The 20,011-nt window shown below is 38.5% G+C and overlaps 1 protein-coding gene across 1 annotated transcript in view; it reads left to right on the top strand.

The window, feature by feature from the left end:
• Positions 1–20,011, top strand: part of HAO1 (hydroxyacid oxidase 1) — a 739,548-nt gene that overhangs the window by 485,567 nt on the left and 233,970 nt on the right. The window contains exon 4 of the mRNA XM_044056547.1: positions 6,774–6,946. Within this exon, the coding sequence (XP_043912482.1) occupies positions 6,774–6,946 (173 nt within the window). The remainder of the gene's footprint in view (positions 1–6,773; positions 6,947–20,011) is intronic.

The raw sequence follows: 20,011 nt of genomic DNA, 5'->3' as shown, positions 1-20,011 counted from the left end.
AGTGCAGCAGTGCTTTGGAAAGGAAGCAATGGAGAAAGGAAAATCTCTGTTGCTTCCTTTTGAAAAAAAAAAAAAAAAGTAAAGTTTGAAATCTAGATAGTTTCGAGGTATGAGAGAGACAGGGCAGAAATGCAAGAAAAATAAGGTATGTTTCTTTAGTTTTGCTTAACGTACCTGATTTTCCTTGTATTTTCTCCTGCCCTCCATAAGTACCTCTTGACTTCTTAGCTGAAGAAAGGTAGAAAACCTTAGCATATAGTAATAGAAGAAGGTCTGGGCCACTGGACTTTTTTTATCATAATACGAAGTGCAAATAGAGGCATGTTGGTTGGGCTGACCAATAAGCGTGCATGTTTTTGAATGTTAATGACCTGTCATTGTATAATATAGCAATAACCAATGACGTCAGTGTGGTATATTAATGATTTACCCATGGTTGGTGTGGTTTAATCATGAGGGTGAAGCCCAAGTGATTAAATAAAGCCAACTGTGGGTAAATCTTCAATATACCACACCATGGAGTTGGTTATTGCTATTATACAATGACATTATTTAAGAAAAAATACTTACTTTTCTTAAATAATGTCTGTGTGTAATGCCTCCATGGTGCCCTTCTGCATTTTCTCCAGTATCCTACAGCCTTCCTGATGTACTGCACATGCATATGGCACTTGTGTTCCCATGCATCAGTGCTGTGCAAAGGAAGCAATGGAGAAAGGAAGATGTCAATTGCTTTTTTTTTTTTTTTTTTTAATTAAGAAAAAAAGAATCTGGGAGACTTTTTGACATTTGGGAGAGATGGGACGGAGAAAATAAAAGTATAATCAGGTACATTTCTTTAGTTTTCCAGAACATACCTGATTATCCTCTTATTTTTCTCTGTGCCATGTTCATCATTCGTTTGAGGTCTTCGGTTTTGTAAGCTTATTTTAAAAAAAGAAAGAATACAAAAATTTTATGGGATATACTAATGGGCAAACGGACCTTTTTCTATTGGTATAATCTCGGATTTACAGTGGGCATGCTGGTGGGATGGCCAATCAGCATGCTCCTTTTTGAATATTACTGGCCAGTCATTGTATAATATTCTTTAAGTCTTCTGGCATGCCCTTCACTCTTACATTCTGATGTCTGAATCTGTTTTCCATTTCTTTGTTTATGTAATTAATGACTGAAATTTTGCTTTTGTCTGCTTTTGATATAAAAGTTAACATATATTGGATATTTTTTCTTTTCACTGCTTTTGGTGTAAATCTCATCATATGAAAAGCAGTTTGGATTAAAATGACATCTGACTTTACTTCACTCTTGTTTCAGTTATACCTTTTGGTAAACATTGAATTCTATATCCAAATAAATTAAATTTTCAATACAATAATCATTTTTTTCTTCTTAAGATGCTTGTTTGAAATTATCTAAATGCAGTCCAAATGCAGGGGTTGGGAGGGTGGCCTAATGGTTCAGGTGTTTGCCTTACAAACACAAGATGCAGGGTTTGAGTCTCACAAGGGATAATTGGCTAGCCTTAAAATGGCTCACAAGGGCAGTTAGCTTAATACTAACCTATGAATCTCCTTTATGTGCCAAAATTGTTTTCTGTTTCCTCCACCACCTGAAAAAATCTCTATTTCTTCAAATTTGAACATTTCCTGGGAGGAGAGCAATATGACTATGATGCCACCTTATTGGAAATCCGGGCATGTCACAAACATTCAGGAATGAAAGAGGGGAAAACTTACTGGACCTGATCATCACCAACATGGGGACTCTATGCTCCAGACCAGAAGTGTATCCCTCACTGGTAAGATCAGACCATAAACTAATCTCACTGGATATTCACATCCCGACCCCACCCCCTGCCCAGAAAACCACAGTGAAAAACTTCTAAAGCGAGTTTCACACTCCTCAAAACCGAGGTGGAATCCTTCAAAGCCCCCGGGCCTGTGGAAAATACGGCCCAGACCGCAGAATCCTTTATAAACGCATTCTATGAACACCTTCAGGAATGCATGGATCATGCGATCCCAAATAAAACCAAGACCCAATCCTCCAAAGGCAGACGTCCTGTCTGGTGGACCCCAGCCATAAACAAACTATACAATAGAAGGAGGAAGCTACTAAATGATAGAGCAAAATCCCAAAAAGGGAAGGCATCACTGATCAGTATTAGCAAAAAACTACGGGCACTCATAAAATTGTCTAACGCCAGCTTCGAGAGAAAAATTGCACAGGACACTAAGGATAATCACAAGGCTTTCTTTAGTTATGTTAGGAACCTGGGTGGTAATTCCCAGATATGCTCAGAATTAGTCCAAAATGACAAAAAATACACTGAACCCACAGACATTGCCAACATCCTAGCTGACAGGTCCAGTGCAAACTTCTCCCCACCAAAAGGGCAAATATCTATCCCAGCAGAGTGCTGCCCCCCTGACATCTCAGATGCTCAGGTAAGAGCCGCCCTCTCCAAAGCAAAAACACAGCATCAGTGGGACCACACGGTGTCCCGGCTGCGCCTACATGAACTCCAAGAAGAGCTAAACCCAAACATAAAACTACTGTTCAATCTCAGCCTTACTACAGGATATGTGCCCAAAGAGTGGCGTACAGCAGCAGTGGTCCCTCTCCATAAAGGTGGTGCCTCAACGGATCCTGGAAACTATCGCCCCATAAGCCTGACTAGCTTGGTCTGCAAAGCTATGGAAAGGATCATCATGGACCTCATAAATAAAAATATTGGGGACCTACATACACTGGATCCTACCCAGTTCGGCTTTGTTAAGGGCAGATCCTGCCTCTTAAACCTGGTTGATTTCTTTGAAACAGTCACCAAGGCCATTGACAAGGGGAGGGTGGTCCACACAGCCTACCTGGACCTCGCAAAAGCCTTCGATACAATACCCTACTCGGGCATTATAGATAAGCTCACCAGCTTAAATATAAACCCCTATGTCACTAGATGGATTGCAAACTGGCTCAAGGACAGAACCCACATGGTTAGAATTGCTGGAGCCATGTCAGACTCCAAACCAGTTACAAGTGGTGTCCCACAAGGCTCAGTCCTGGGACCTCTCTTGTTTGGTATATATTTCTCGGAGGTACAGGCCAACACGGAAGGACTGTGGCTGACCAGGTTCGCAGATGACTGCAAACTGGGTGCCATAATCGACTCTCCAGCTGACACAAGCATCCTCCAAAAGGGCCTCATAGAAACAGACAACTGGTGCCAGAGCCATGGCCTCAAGCTAAATGCCAAAAGTGTATAGTCATCCCTTTGGCAAAAACAAAGTGCCCACAAATTACCACATAGATGGTAATCCATTAAGTACAGAAGAAGTAATTAGGGACCTGGGGACCCAAGTTGATAGCAATCTCTCATTTGACAACCACATGGCCAAAGTGGTTAGAAAAACATTTTATATAGCCCACCTAATCATGAAGGGATTCACATCTAGATCAGAGGAGGTCATCGTGCCTCTTTACTCATCCCTCATCAGGCCCATAATTGAGTACAATGCCCCTTTTGGGATGTACCTTACCAGACACCTGCAGCAACTGGAAAGACCCCAAAAGTACCTCACCAAGAGGATCAAAGGGCTCAAACAGATGCCATATGCTGCCCAGTTAAAGAAACTCCAGCTCTACTAAGTGGCATACCGCCTGTTCAGAGGCGATCTGTGCCTGACGATAAAGCCATGTCCAACCCGGAATTAATGGACATGCTGCACCTCAGAAAATCCAAATCCCATCGTGCTACGCCGAGAGACTTGAACCTCAGCACTGAAATAAATAGGACATGCTGGAGGGACAGATTCATAACCCAGAGGCTCCCTTCACTCTGGAATAAAATCCCAGTCCAGTTTAGGCAGAGTCCCTCATTGACTCTCTTCAAGAGGAATCTTGATGAGTGGATGGGAGATCGTAGGTTTACCCCGGGTATCACTTCTGTGTCACTGTTAGACAGAGGCACAGTATACTAACCTCGAAAAAGGGCATAGCAAAATAAATTTAAAATGGGTGGCGAAAGCCAAACACATTCTGGCTAGGCTTATAAATGCCCTAGGGCAGATAGCCTAGTATGTACCTATGAACCTATGAACCTATGAATTTGAACAGACATTGAACGTGTCTTTCTCAAAGTAAATTGTTTTGTGTAAAACAAAGTTAGTGCAGTGCTTTGTTCTGCGTCATGGAGCTGGCTGATACATAGCCAGCATTTAAGTTAGAATCTACAGTGCTGATAATCAGTTGCCTTTGAGACATCAGGAAGTTTAGGTTATGTCAACAGTAATGATAATGGTGGAATTAGTTATTATTTTACATTCAATAAACTATCTTATTTTTCCAAAAGATTGGTGCCTGATGTCCAATGCAGCAATTCTGGATTTCTCTGAGATACTGGCAGTAGGCACCTATTTGGCCTTGAAAGGGCTGTTACAGTGCAGGTTAAAAGAGTACAGATTGCCAGAAGAGTTGTGTCATATTGACACTGCATGCAATTGTTTATTGGAAGTTATTTATGGTAGGCGCAGTGTTGAAGCTGTTAATGTTGTTGCCTCACAGCAAGAGGTTCACCGGTTCGATTCTTGGCTGGGGTGCCTTCTGAGCAGAGTCTGCATGTCCTCCCTGCATTTGTGTGGGCTTCCTCTGGGTGCTCTTGTTTCCACCCACATCAAAGGCATGTATCTGGACCATTTCTCCCTGGGTCTCCGCTGAAAATAGGCTCTATCCTATTCAGACTTTCCTAGTCAGCAAATGTTAAATAAATAAATTTACCTCCTTACTTTGAACTGTTTTTGTATTCCTGTTCAGATTATGTTACATATTTTCTTATTTTGCTGTCTTACATCTTAAGTGAATCAATTAAGTATTAATATAAATGTGGTATAGTATATTCAAGTACATCAAAGCCTGAAAATTACATTCATCTTAGAATGGTATTAGCTTTGCTGTCAGAGACCTACCACAGATTTGGTGTTTGAGGTAACCATCATCTCACACTGACACAAATGTTCTCCAGGAGGGGCTGACCCAGACAAATAACTGGTGTCAATGGACTAAAACTAAATGCCAAGAAATGCATAATAATATCCTTTGGGAAGTCATTCATCCCTGGTAACTATCTTATTGACAATATACCCCTTAGAAATGACCCAGTAGTCAGGGACATAGGGACACACATAGATAATAATCTAGCTTTTGATCATCACGTGTCTACAGTGGTGAGGAAATCATTGTGCAACCTTATAAATAAAGGTATGGTGTCTAAGTCCACTGTATTGGGCATTCATCAGACTTATCATTGAGTACAATACCCCATTTGGTATGTACCTAACCAGGCATATCCAACAACTGGAATGCCCACAGAGGTTCCTCACTAAAAGAATACAGGGCATAAGTAATATGTCCTATGCAGACCGCTTCAAGTCCCTGTCCCTGTATTCTGTCTCCTACAGGCTTTTGAGGGGAGATCTATGCCTGGCATACAGGGCATTGTCAGACCCCACTCTGATGTACCTCCTGCATATCCACAAAACAAACAGTACCAGAATTACCCATTCTAAAGACTTAAACCTTGCCTGTGATATAAATAGGACCTGCCGGAGAGATAGGTATGTATCACATATGTCTATGGAACAGGCTCTCCATCTATGTGAAGCAGAGTTCCCCCCAAACCCAATTCACGTGCAACTTGGACAATTGGATGGGAAACCGGAAATTCATCCCTGGTTTGGCACTTATGTCTCTGATGGACACAGGTAACCTGTAAATGGTTCATCTCCCAGGCCCATGCTTACACTTATCAAGGGTAAAAGAATTCATCAGAGATTTGGGATGCATGGCTAGGCTTAAAAAGGCCCTTGTGGTCATTAGCGTAGTAAACACCTATGAACCTATGAACTTACTGCGGAAGAAAAAGACTAATGATATATAATATTTGTTACTATGTTTGAATTAAGTGGATCTCATAGCTTCAGCAGAGATATATGTTTCTCAGGCATTTACCTCAGTAAATGTAAATCTAGTTTTGTATAATTTGCCATCATTTACAGTAGTCAGCTAGAGAGAACAGATCCTATTTAGACCCACACAAAAGGACTTGTTTAATCCAATGCACTAGAAATTCTCTCTTTTCATGCATCCTTTGTTCTCACTTACAGCTTGTGTTTTCATAATCAGACAATGATTTATAGGTTGCTAACCTCTGAGAATGATAGAAGAATGAAAACCTATTTTAAATTGAATCAGCGAATGCTTAAAAAACGAACACTGAATCATTGACCCTATGTAAGCAAAAACTTACAATCCCGAACACCCGGAATAGCGATTTTTTTTCCCAGGAGAAAAAAATTGCTGGGCCAGTTTCAGGAGTTTGCCATTTCCTCCACTGTGGTGCAATCTCAGAGTTGGTATATTTAAGTAGGGTGTGTATGGGGGGCACAGCCCCTCACATCGGGGGGGGTGTGGGGGTGAAGCCCCCCCCACATTATATACTATTTTAAGATTTTTTTTTTGTGGAACAGCGATTTTTTTTCCCCTGGGAAAAAAAAATCGCTGTTCTGAGTGTTCGAGATTGTAAGCTTTCGCTTAAACAGGTTTGATGAATCAGCGTTTGCTTTTTTAAGCATTCATTGATTCAATATAGACCCATTTTAAAAGATTATTGACAGGGTACCTACAATATTTTCTGGTACAAACCAATAAAATGTTAAACTCTGACAGGACATCATATAATTTTCAGTAATTACACTGTGACTTTTGTGCTTCTGCAGTATGAAAAACTTTAAGTCATTTGATCTGGCATTTTCTAAGAGTGGCTATGGAGAAGACAGTGGCCTTGCTGTGTATGTTGCTGAGTCCATAGATCCATCAATCAAGTGGGAAGATATCAGCTGGCTGAAGAGTGTGACTTCATTACCAATTGTTGCTAAAGGCATTTTAAGAGGTATGTACACATGTTCTTTAAAAACTTACAAATTAGTCAAGCCAAATGCATTCTTTGAAAGCCCTTTAGTGCAAACCAATACCGCTGAATCTTCGATTATAATGTATAAAAAAAAATGAAGCAGTGCATAAGAGATAATGTCTGCATCTTTTATATTTACTTGGGCCACTGAACTTTGAACTATTCAGAGGAGCTCATAACGTTGATGCACCTTCTGATTTATGTTTCTGTGAACTCACATGTACATACAAAAATGGGATCTTGCCCTATGGGTATTTATATATTGTATACACAGATGTCCCATAGGAAAGCATTTTAAGATACCCATGATATGGAAATATGTCTGATAAAGCCAAGAGAACTTTAACTATTCCCAGGTTGTTGACTGTGGTTCCCTTAATTTTTTTTTTTTTTTGATGCTCCATAGGTCTATCAGCATCCTTCAACTTCTGCAGCTTCAGCATATTCTTCTAATGCTTTTGGGCCCTTCAGGCCTCTGATGCTGTGATTCTCCACAGTGCTTTGCTTAAACAAACTCATGAAAGTCTGGTACTCCTTCCCCATTCTGGTTAAATTCAGTTCATTAAAGTTAAACTAATTTTTAATGCCCTGCAGAACCATACTTCTTTTTCTCCTAGACAGACATTTTGTTGATTTAAAGAACAGAAGAGTGTATTTACATTTTCAGAGGTGGTTTACAGTTGCAATGACAGCTCCTGAGTTGTTAGAGTAGTGAACAGTACCAGGGCACACAACACTTGTTTGTATTATAACTAAAAAATGTAAACGTGAATAATAACCATATTCATCTATGTAAGAAAATCCTTCATGGGCATTATCTATGGAATAATTTATAGTATGGATATGTCATTAGAATTTAATGTTTTCTCTAGGTTTATGATTTTACATAAATGTGGCATTTGACCCCACAGGGTAGTAAATTATACTCCAAAGCGAAGTGGCATGAAAAAGTAATATTGTTCTCCAAGGTGGCAATTTCTGAGAAATAATATTCAGTCCTATGTATGATAAAGCATATCAATCACAGAGGAAAGTTCCTTTTGTTCTCAGTCATAAAGTTAATTAATTACTCAGTCATACTCATCTTGAGAAATTTCATTACACTTAGAAAATTATTAAATTATGATAAAATAATATGCCAGAAAAATTTTGATAAGGGAGAGATTTCTTTTATTTTTGTTTTAATAATTTTGGAATAAAAAGAATGCCTTTTTTGGAAGGATGAATTAACAAGACAAAAAGCACGAAGAATGAAATGAAGTGATTTTAACACTTAATTATAACACTTGAAATTATTAATTATCTCTTAGTTGCTTTTAAAGGCCAGATTCCAAAACAGTTAAGGTAGTATGGTGAAAGGCCTAAACCATCCTGCAATATTACTGTAATCCCAAATCCCAGCTCTACTCCTTGGTAAGTCATCCTAACAGGGACAGAGACCTCCATTCCTTACATGGCACAGTCAGTACAAGTCTGTGGAATGAATATGGGTGTCTGGAATGGTAGTCTAATCCTCTTCTCCTGTACATCCTTGTCTGTCAGACTTTGTAGGAAGAACCCTTTGCCTCACATTGATGTGGTTATCACATTTCGTGATGTAGTTATTTAGTTAGGCGTGTAGCAGAAAGACATCAGTGAGCTATTTAAGTCGGGTCCCTACCTTTTAAAATTCCCCAGCACTCTTAAAATAATATTGCAGTGTTCCTGCCTCAACAAATATACTGCCTGGATGACTGATTCCTTATCTGACACAACAGAATACATGGTTCAAGTTTCCGGCTTAACTACCAAGCCTCCTCCCCATTGCCTCACTTTGCTTGCCTATTTTGAAGGGGGCTGTAGCCTCTTCCACTCTCAAAGCTAAGCACAAAGCTTGATCTGTCACCATCAGATTATCTGGGGTCTGGTGCTTTCTTAATTCACGGAGGTGTGTTTGGAAAAAATCTATAGCAATACCCAACTTACTTTACAGTGGCAAATACTGAAGTTTCTTTCCTTTTTCTTGCTCATTTGCTATGAAATGGTATCAGTTCATTTACTGGATGCCCCATCTTTGGGCAAGGTTGAATTACCCCCTATCCTCCATTATAAAATGCAGATTATAATTATGCAGACAGCAATGTCTGAGTGTGGGTATTGCTGGATTTTTATGAGAGCTGTTGTTAGATTACAAGGGAAGTGCGCAAGCGACCTCTCAGCATTACAAACAAGTACATTCAGGGATGACTTGTTTCTGTTATACTATCTTGTTTCAAGGATAGTTTTGAGATTTATATTTTTAAGATATAATGTACTATAGGGAGTTGGGATGGTGGCCTAATGGCTAAGGTGTTTGCCTTACAAACACAAAGTGCAGAGTTTGAGTCTCACAAGGGATAATTGGCTAGGCTTACAATGGCTCGCAAGGGCAGTTAGCCTAGTACTAACCTATGAACCTATAGATGTATAGTGTGTCAAACAGTAATTCTTCATTGATGGTATTTAGAAATGTGTAGATTTAAGTTTAACATGAAATGCATTTTTGTTGATAACAGTTTTAAGTTTTTAACACCCTATAAGTATTTTAGATTTAACAGCATTTATAATGAAAATTTAACTGAACTTATAAAGTAATCATTGTTTTTCTTTCATTCATTTAGAAATGTTAATGAAACTAAACTAACTATAAACTTAAACTGCACATGAAGTCCTTCAAGTTACACATATACCTAAAAGTAAACCATCAAAATATTGACATATCTAAATGTTTGTTTGTCTTTTCGGCTTTTCCCGGTTAGGGGTTGCCACAGCGGAACTCCGGTCCGCTAATGATTGGCAGTAGATTTTTATGGTGCCGAGTTGCCACTCGAGCTGGCAACTCGGCACCATAAAAATCTACTGCCAATCATTAGCGGACCGGAGTTCCGCTGTGGCGACCCCTAACCGGGAAAAGACAAATATTTAGATATGTCAATATTTCGATGGTTTACTTTTAGGTATATGTGTAACTTCAAGGACTTTATGTGCAGTTTAATTTTATAGTTAGTTTAGTTTCATTAGCATTTTTATTTATATTGGATTTGTGTGGTGTATGAATGTAATTTCTTCATTTGGCATGACTTATGCTTGTTGGTTGGAAGGGCATGTAGTTATAATTTAATGCAGAGGATTGTGCTTTATATATGTATGAGGAACACAAGCAAAAAGACACTTGTGTTGTTTATTTAAGTTACGTGTTACTTTTACATTTAGTGTTTCTTTCTGATTTTTTTTGGCACATTGGACTGCCTGCCACTGAAACATAAATCACAGTTTGGATTCAGTGCTCTAACTTTGACCATTTGATTCAATTTGCTGGAGTACAGAACTGTTAGACAGCTGGTGGAGATTTTGGAGTTAATAGTTTACTTTTTTTTCTGTGATGCCTTATTTCTTTTTGGAGTGCTGAATTCCTGCTCTTAGGTGGGAAGTATCACAGTTGTGGTGTAATTATGCATACTTATCCCCCATTTGTTTTGCATTCCACAGAGTAACCCAGTAATTGTTTGTCATAAACAACAGCTATGTGGTTATTATGTCCAATATTTAGCAGTTTTACCTAGTAATAGGTATAAGTCTACTTCCATATGCATGGCCGTAGCAACACCTGCTTCCATAATTAAGCTTTCAGGAGACCCACCCCTTGAAACAAAGGCCTCCATAGTTTCTTTGGCACCCACTGAGGAAACTGTATGGCAAATGCATTCTGGGATCTATGTTCTGTCCTTCCTACATAGGAGAGGTGAACTCGCATAACCCTTAATTCCTCTCCCGCCTTTTCGGCAGCTTCTCTAGTGTAATGACTTATAATCCATCAGGTGTCATCTGTATCATAGCCAGAAGTGTTCTTATCAATACAGCTTAGGTTTTCTAGTACTTTATATACAGATTTTTGATGGTCATAAGCATTGTTTGAGTTTTGCTGTGGAGTATTTCAAAGATGTACTTAAAATCAGACTATGGGCTTGAATTCATAGAACTCTTGGAGCAATCTAAAACTTTGTAATACAAACTTGTGCCAAGCATAATGGATAGGACAGTGCATACCAGTTCATGATTATTCAACTACTTTAGCTTTCACAGGCCACCACTACCTCCTCTATGCTATGCCTGGCAGAGGCCCATCCTGTTATAAACATGTAGGAGACTGACTTGTAAGCATTTCCCATTTGCTATGAAAACAGTCATTGTCTTACCTACCACTTAGCCTACCTAGATTAGTTGCTTTCCTCTCCTGCACATGAAATGGCAGAGATACACCTCTACCTGAAAACATATAACTGTAATTACTAATCCTGTCATTGACTGGCATTTGCATCAGGTGGCATGTCAGTGACTGCTGTCTCTTTTTCCATCTGGTGAGTGAATGCTCATTTCTTCCCCTCTTCCAGCAGAAGATGATGTGCCCCTAGACCTATATTACTTTTATTCTTTTTTCTGGGCCCTTTTTCTTCCCACTGTCTAGTGAGTGCCCCATTTTTCTCACCATGCGAGAGTGGACCTGCCTCTCATGAAAGCATCAGGGTCCCCCCTTAAGTTCATCTCTCCTTAACCTTGTTGCGTACTTCCTGCCAAATTGGGGGATTGTTATGTCTGTCCCTTTTGATACATGCATGCATGCTCCCACATTTGTCACAATCACCTTGACTACAATGCCATGCAATACTTGACACCTCTTACATGTGGTTAAATGCATATGTCCCTTGTACATTCTTCCAACTTTCATTAGGAATTATCAATGTTTCCAGGTTGTATAAACTCTCACACCATGAAGGATAAGCCAGTACTGAATTCTCACTTTCAGTATCTCTGGCCAGCTCTTCCACTGACCAGGATGCTAACAGATCCTTAGTCATGTAGGTCATATCTGTCCATAGAACTGACTACCCAACTACTTCATTGCTTGTCTTTTTCTTCTTGCATGGTGCAATGTTTCTACATTACTATTGCTACCCTTTACACTTGCTAATGGTGTACATAATCATTCTGTGTAAGAATCAAACTTCAGCAGCACTGACCATGGGTGGCTGGGTCAGTGTACCATGCCAGCCATACTACACAATGATTCCCTTTGCTGGACTCTACCTTCCTGCAAGATGACCCATGCAACATCTTTTAACTGGTTATCCGTAAAAGGATTTGAGGGCATGTGCTTTCAATGCCAGTGACTCAGATAAATAAATCCTGTCTGTATTTTATCAACAACAGTTAAAAGTTCCATAAAGAAAAAAAAGAACTTGTGATGCAGATGTAATATGATAAGGTACGATAGATAACTTAAAAAGCATATCACAGTCAGCTATAACATACCTTAATGCAGTGATTTTACATATCACTCCACTTACTTAAAAACTATCAACATTCTAACATTTCACCTTCAACTACTTGGACAAGGTAAGCCCTTTCTTATAACTGCAAGGTAACTAATAGGTATACATTGGTGCTTGGAAGATTAATAGACCAAATCCTGAGCATTTCTAGGCCATTTATACATACTTGTAATGCAACAAAAAATAATTTTTGGCCTGAGAAGTGTTACCTCTATACCACGTATGTAGGAGGGATCTTCTTGCAACCCATTTTAATTATAATCAACATGTTCCCCACAGCTTGGGAAAAAAGATAAGTGACTTACAACAAATTGTAATTCAGTAAATTATAATAAAATAATCAATGTGATGCAATTAAAAATTGTTCCATAAAACTAAATCTCAGGTTTGAGAGCTGTCCTCTGTAAATGCCATGTTTACTTACATTGTTAGTAAATAAACAAAACTGGGCATAACTAAATCAGTTAGTTATGATAAACGTTATATCAATGCCAAGAGACCACTCACAGATGTTTGGAAAATAAACAAAAATTTTAACAATCAAAATGGTTAAAAGTCTCTTCTTTGCAGCTGTGAATCATAATGGTCAGGGTTATGGTAAAAAGGTCTGTTCATCAGACAGCTAAGAGAAATGAGGCTGCAGCCATTATGAGACCAATGACATATTCATTTGTTCATTGGTTCGTAGATAAGTACTAGGCTAGCTGCCCTTGTGGGCCAATTTAGCCTAGCCAATTCCCATTATTGTGATCAAAATAGCCTGTCCCATTTGGTTATAGATTTGCCTTACCCCATCCCATGGCCTATAATTATATACAGTATTATCCCTAATGAGAATAATTGAGATCATACACTAGATAATCTGAGGGGACCCATGCATGGGATAAAGCATTTAGGAGTTGTGTCTATCCATTAGTAGTACAGGGTGTAGTCCTGGGGTAAAGCTGTTTCCCATCCACAGATCTAAGCTGTGCTTGAATATGGACAGGGATGAACTTTGTTTCATGTGGATGGGGACTCTTGGAGAGCAGTGGTATCCTCTGTGAAATATACTTGTCCTTCCAAACTGTTTTGTTGATGTTGCAGAAGAGGTTTAGATCCCTAGACCATGTATTTCTGATTCTATTTGACTTGCTGATGTGCAGTAAATCCATCAGTAATGGGTCAGAGGATGACTTGTATGTCAGACACAGGTCACCTCTTAGCAGTCTGTAGCATATCAAGTATAGTGACAGGGATTTGAGTCAGTTCATGTAGGTCATGTATCCTTTTAGTAAGGTATCTCTGGGGCATTCCAATTGTTGCATGTGTCTGGACAGATACACCAAAGGGGGCATTATATTCAATGATTGGCCTAATGAGTGCTGAGTTGAAGGGGACAATGACATGTTTAGATCTAGACACAATTCCTTTGTTTATAAACTGTGCAATATAGAAGGACTTTCTTGCAACAATGAACACATGGTCAAATTAGGTCATTGTCCACATAAGTTTCCAAATCCCAAACAACTGGGTCAGCTGTTAGGGGTATATTGTCAATCTGGTAGTTCTGTGGGGTAGATAATTTCCCATAGGATACAATAATGCATTTTTTGGCATTTTGTTTCAGTCCATGATTTTGGCATCAGTTATTTATTTGGGGACAGGCCTTCCTGCAGTATGGCTAAGTTATTTAGGGATTCAATGACTGCTCCTAGCTTGCACTCATCTGCCGACTTAGCCAGAGCATGTTGGTATTGGCTTTTACTTCAGAAAAGTAGATGCCAAACAGGAGAGATCCCAGCATGGAGGCCTGAGGGACTCCACTGGTGATTGGTCTGTTTGTGGAAAAAACTTGCCCTAGTTTGATTATCTACATACTATCTGTGAGCCAGTTGGCAATCCAGCTGGTGACATGGGGGTTTATTCAACTTATTTAGCTTTTCTACTATGCCTGATTTTGGAGTTGTGTCAAAAGCTTGGTCAGGTTGAGATAATGTGGTGTGTACCATTTTGTCTTCATCCATTGCTTTGTTGACTTCTTTAGAAATATGCACCAGGTTAAGTAAGCATGACCTACCCTTGATGAATCCAAACTAAGACAGGTCCAGTGTTTGGAGGTTCCCTATACCCTGATTATTTATTTATTTATTGACGTTTGATTACTAGGAACGTTTAACTGGGTATTAGCTCATTTTCAGTGGAGGCCCAGGGAAAACTCTCCAAAGTATTAGAAAACATTTTAAAAACAGTAATTTTATAGTCTTAAAAATAATATAAAATGGCCCAGGGAGAAACTCTCGAAAGTATTACAAAACATTTTATAAACAATAATTTTACAGTCTTAAAAATAATATAATACATTTACAGTTTAATTAATCAGATCAAATTAGACACAATATGAAAACATAATTAAGAATAGAAACAACTTGTATGACAATGATTTAATATTTAGAGAAATTGTATCCCATTTATATAAAAATTAAAGGTAAGTTAGTATAATGCAAACAGAAAATGCAATATTAAGTGAGAAAAAAATGAGGCTTATATTATATTTAGAGAGAAAGCCAGGAAGTGAAATTGATATAATTAAAGAAGTGAGTGACAAAGGGAGAGAAGGGAGGTGTAAGGTATGAAAATGTACTTTTCACATTTAGGGATATACTTTATCCTAGTGTTGAGCAAGAACAGAGCCAGATTCTGGCTAGAAAGTCTTTCAGAATGGTTTTGAAAGATGGGAGGAAGGCTGTTGACCTGATGTTTAGAGGTAAGGAGTTCCAGGCCTTAGCAACATTTTACGAGTACAGACAATGAACAGCAGATTTCTTAGGTTTGTGGACAGACAGGAGTTTTTGGTCATTGGATAGTAATGAATCCCTGGGAACATAGTTGTGTAAAATGATATTTAGTGCTGGACAAGTAGATGGATGCTGCATAATTTTAAAGGTGGCAAGAAGCTGTATATATGTTAGTTGATGGGGCAGTTCTAACCAATTTAGGCTATTTAGTACTATACAGTGGTAGCTTCTGAAAGAGGTATTTGCTGCAAATTTGCAACTTTGTTACAGCATTGTTCAGATTTTGATTTTTGTGATGCCTGGGGGTAAGTAAGGATGGGAATGACATAAAGAAGTGTGGGGAGGAGATAAATAGTGACAAGGGTAGTTTTAGTTGTGTTGGTGAGAATTGTTTTGGCTCTGTAAAGCAGTCTTAGTTTTTGATGGGTCTTTCTTATGCAGTTTTATATATGGAGGTCAACTTTAAGATTGTCACCCAATATCATCCTTAATAATTTGATATGAGAAATGACTTCAATGAGTGTATTATTAAGAGGGAGGACTTTAGATTTGTTTCCATGAGAGAGGGGAAAAAGTAGTAGCTTGTGTTGTTTTGGGTTGAGCATGAGTTGTGCATTACAAAACCATGTTTCAGTGACTAAAGCTTCCTAAGTAATTTTTTGGACATGTGCAAGTTGTCAGATGTGTAAATGAGTGTAAAGTCATCTGTGCTGTAACAGGGAGGCCTGCTGTGTGGATGTGCGGAGGGTGCTGGTAAGAATGTTAGAGGAGACCAATGACAGAGACTTGAGGTACACCGGTGGTGAAAGGGAGGTATGGAGGGAGGATATAGTACTCTTTTACTGACTGATAATTATTGGACATGTAGCTTTTATACCATAGAAGGGTGGCTGAAAGAGACCTAGTGAGGACATGTGAAGTAGAAGTTTGCTGTGAAAAACTGTGTTGAAGGCTTTAGACAAGTGTACAGATAAGGGGGAGACTAGTTTGCCATTATCTTTAGCTTTCATGACACTATCTATGCATGTTAGAAGTGAAGTGTTAGTACTATGGAAAGGATGGAAGCCATGTTGTGTGGGGATAGCAGTTCTTGCAAGAGATAGTTTAGCAATTGTCTTTGAATAGATATTTCAAGTATTTTGAAGGGGGGGGGTAAGATTGCTATAGGTCTAAAGTTAGTAATGTCTGTTGAATTTCCACCATTGTGCAGATGGATAGTGTGTGACTTTTCGAGAGACAGGGAACATGGGATTCCTGGATTGATCTGTTTATAAGAATTGAGACAGGATAGGCAATGCTTTTATTTGCTGTTTTAAGGTACTTGCTTGGAAGGTCATCAGCTGAAGAAAAACATGGTTTCAGTTTGATTAAGAATAGTTTTATATAGGATGTGGGCACATGTTTGAAGTTGAAAGTGGATGTAGTGATATGTGGCTGTTGGGCAGGCTTGGGATTAGATATTGGGGAATCCTTGGTTAGAGATGCTATACTATCTATGAAATAAGAGTTGAATTGTATTGCAGTTTCAAGTGGTGAGTTATTGGGAGAGAGATTAGAGCTGAATTTATGGCTGGGATGCAAGATTTCCTTAACGGCTGTCCAGAAATATTTTGGGTTCTGTTTATTATTATTCTGAAAGTTGTTATAATATAGTTTTTTGTCTTCATTTGTCTGCTTTTTAGTAAGATTGTGAAGCATTCTGACATTTTCAAGATATTTTGGTGTTTTATATTTTTTGCCATTCTTTCCATACATTTCTCTGTCCTGAAATAGCATTCTACTTTATTTGGATAGTCAAAATGCATTATTTGTTTGTAGTCACTTCTTTCTAGGAGATGCAAGGCTATTTAAGATATTCAAGAAAATTGTACTGAATTTATTTACAGCATCACCTAAGGGGAGGATTTATAGGAAATTCCAGTTAGTAGATGACAAGGTAGTAGTGAACATTTCTGGGTTAATCTTAGAAAGGTTGCATGTTGTTTCAAAACAACATGTTTAAGTGGATGTGTGAGATTGTCTATAGACTGAGAAATGATCACTGACAGAGTCTGAAACTGTACCTGTGTTGGTGTATTTGCTAGGGTCTGATACTAGGATCCATCTAATAGGGAATGTTATTTCTTGCTACAATGTGTATTAATTAGTTGTGTGAAACCATATAAAAGACTTTATGTCCAACCATCTGACATTCACATTGCCTAGTAGTAGTTTTACTTGTGCAATTCTTATGGATAGCCAATGCAGGGTATCTTCCAGTATAGCTATATTGTCATCAGGAGAGATGCAAAGGACAGTAATATGTATTTGTTTATAATTGTTAATTTTCAAGGAAGTAAAAAGAAGCTCTTCTGAAATTTTGGTATTAGTTTATCGTAAGGGTTAATGTGGTAGTTGTTGGGAAATATTGAACAATACCACCACCTTTACTCTCTATACAGTTATTACAGATTATATTGTAGCAGGAAGGTGTAATTTCATTTCAGAGTTGTTTATGCTGGGTTTAAGCCATGTTTCAGTTAGAGCAAGAATATCAGAATTATGTTGGGTAATCCAGGCATGTAGTTCAGCAGTTTTATTTCTTATGTTTCTATTATTTATGGCAGAAAATGTTAGATAGCTGGGGTTGGGGGTTGACCATTTGGGGTTAGAGTAGTGTGTGTAAGAGGATTGTTCTGATGTTTGCTGTGATATGTGGGGCAAGAATTAGGGTGAATGTCTCCTCCAAGAATTATTTTAGTATATTTATTTGGATATTATTGATACTTGTGTTTTTTTTTTTTTGAGAGTATTTTCTTGCTTAATTTTGTTTTCGTTTGAGTTGAAATTAAGTTAGGGTTGTATGGCAGGGCTCCTGCAGTATTGGAGTCAGATGCAGTGGCCACAGGCTCTTCTGCACTGTGAAGGAATTTGGCAACTGAGTGGAAGAGGGGACAATAGCGAATGGATATTTAACAATACAGTCTACTACATAGACTGTACCATGATAAATCTTCCCATGGCTCTGCATATGAGGCAGGTCTGTAGTTGGCTGGGTCTATGGAAGGTCCTCCCTTATGCTGGGAAATGACTGTAGCTGTTCTTCCTTCACTTGTTATATAACCTGTATGGAGGCTGAGACTGAATAGTGCTGTTAGGATTGTGGGTAAATCATGCTTCATACTATTTAAGATGCATACAGGGATATTGTTAGGATGTATTGATACAATATTTTTAGCTATTGATAGCACTTGTAGGAACTGGTCTTGTGTGATGGTTGGAGGCAAACTAGTTTCAGGTATATCTTGAGGGACAGATGAAGGGGAGATAGGGATAAGTTAGAGCTAAATTTACTGGTCAGTAGGTTCACTATATCTTCAGCCTCAGTGTAGGTAACACCATTCTCAATCAGCTCAACACATTGTTGTGTTGTGCTTCTGACATTACTAATATAACTAAAAAATGCCTTGTGATTGTATTTGACTTAAATAGCTATTTTAGCCTCAAACTTAGCTTTGGTGGATTTTATTAAGCTCCTGAGTTATTTATTTCAGTGATGAAGGCTTTAACATTCTGGGAATTGCTGTTCTTACCTTTGCTCAAAATTCTTGTCCTTTTACTATAAAACTTGTTAGCATTATGGTTCCACCATGAGGATTTGTTTCTGGAATTTGCCCTGTAGTTGTTTCTACAGGGCACAGCTGCATCTATGCAGCTGTTTACATGCTGATTTAGTGCGGTGTTGTACGTTTCTGCATATTCACTGGTGGTAATGGGTTTGGTGGGGATTTGAAGCTTGCCAATGTTTTACTTAGGAATAGGTAGTTTGTCTTCTTGGGTGAAAGGGAATATGGTTTCAATTTTATTTCAAAGGAGACTGCTTTGTAGTCAGACCTAACATGATGAAAATATGCAAGGGATAAGGCAATATTCTCCTATATTAATAAGCAAAAGATCCAAGATGTTATTTCCCCTAGTGGTTATTCTGACTAATTGTTCCAGGCATTTATATTGACAAAGTCCATGAATCTCTCTGCTTGTGCACTAGTGGCGGTATAGGTTTCCCAGTCTATAGCTGGATAGTTTAGACCACCTAGGAAAATGGTATTGTGTTTAATACAGAGTGATTCTAGTTTCTGTAGATAGGCATTGTAGCTTTCTTGTGCACAGAGGAAGTTCTATAGCCAGCTAATATATGGCATAGGACCTTTCTGATAGGTATTTGGATATGAAGAAACTCTGGCGTATCATGCTGTTTTACTAGTCTTGATGTGAGTCTCTTCTGGATGTAGACTGAGATGCCTCTACCATTTTATCCCCTCCTGAGCAGTCGCTGGTCTAAACATGTGGATGTTATTATCGCACTGCACAGCCTGAGTGGTCTTGCTATTTTAAACCATGTTTCAGTCACTAAACAGATGGCAATGTCCTCCAGGGTGAGAAGGAATTGTACAGAGTAGAATATTTCCTAGCACTGATTAGTAATGTCTTCATATTTTCATTTGTTTGTTTTGCTATGCTGGTAGGTTTATCGGGTTAGAATTTCCTGGAAAATAGCACTATGGGTGTAGACAATAGTTTTGCAAGTAATCAAACCCATAGAAGGGACAGATGCAGGCCATCCCTGGAGAAGCAGCGTGGTCTGCCGATCATACCCTCCCAGGCTGACAAATATTGGAACCCCCTTTGAATGACTCCAAAACTGAGACAATTATTTAGGTCAATTATTTTTTGTTCATATAGTGGCAAAGAACAAAAAATGCACAATCTTTTGCATGGAAGCATCATCTAAAATATATGACCTAAAGTAACTGAAAAATGCACTCAATGAGCATCTTAGAAGCTAGATAATTTGTGGCACAAACTGAATTGTATAAGCATTATGCCAAAATGCTCAGGCAAGGTAAACAATGTGCACATCCACAATGCTGAAAAAAAAT

This window comes from Protopterus annectens, chromosome 1.part2 (assembly GCF_019279795.1).
Source record: "Protopterus annectens isolate FY-2018-M chromosome 1.part2, PAN1.0, whole genome shotgun sequence".
Classification (NCBI taxonomy): domain Eukaryota; kingdom Metazoa; phylum Chordata; order Ceratodontiformes; family Protopteridae; genus Protopterus; species Protopterus annectens.
Note: the sequence above shows the minus strand (reverse complement) of the source record. Positions and strands in the feature narration are given on the sequence as shown.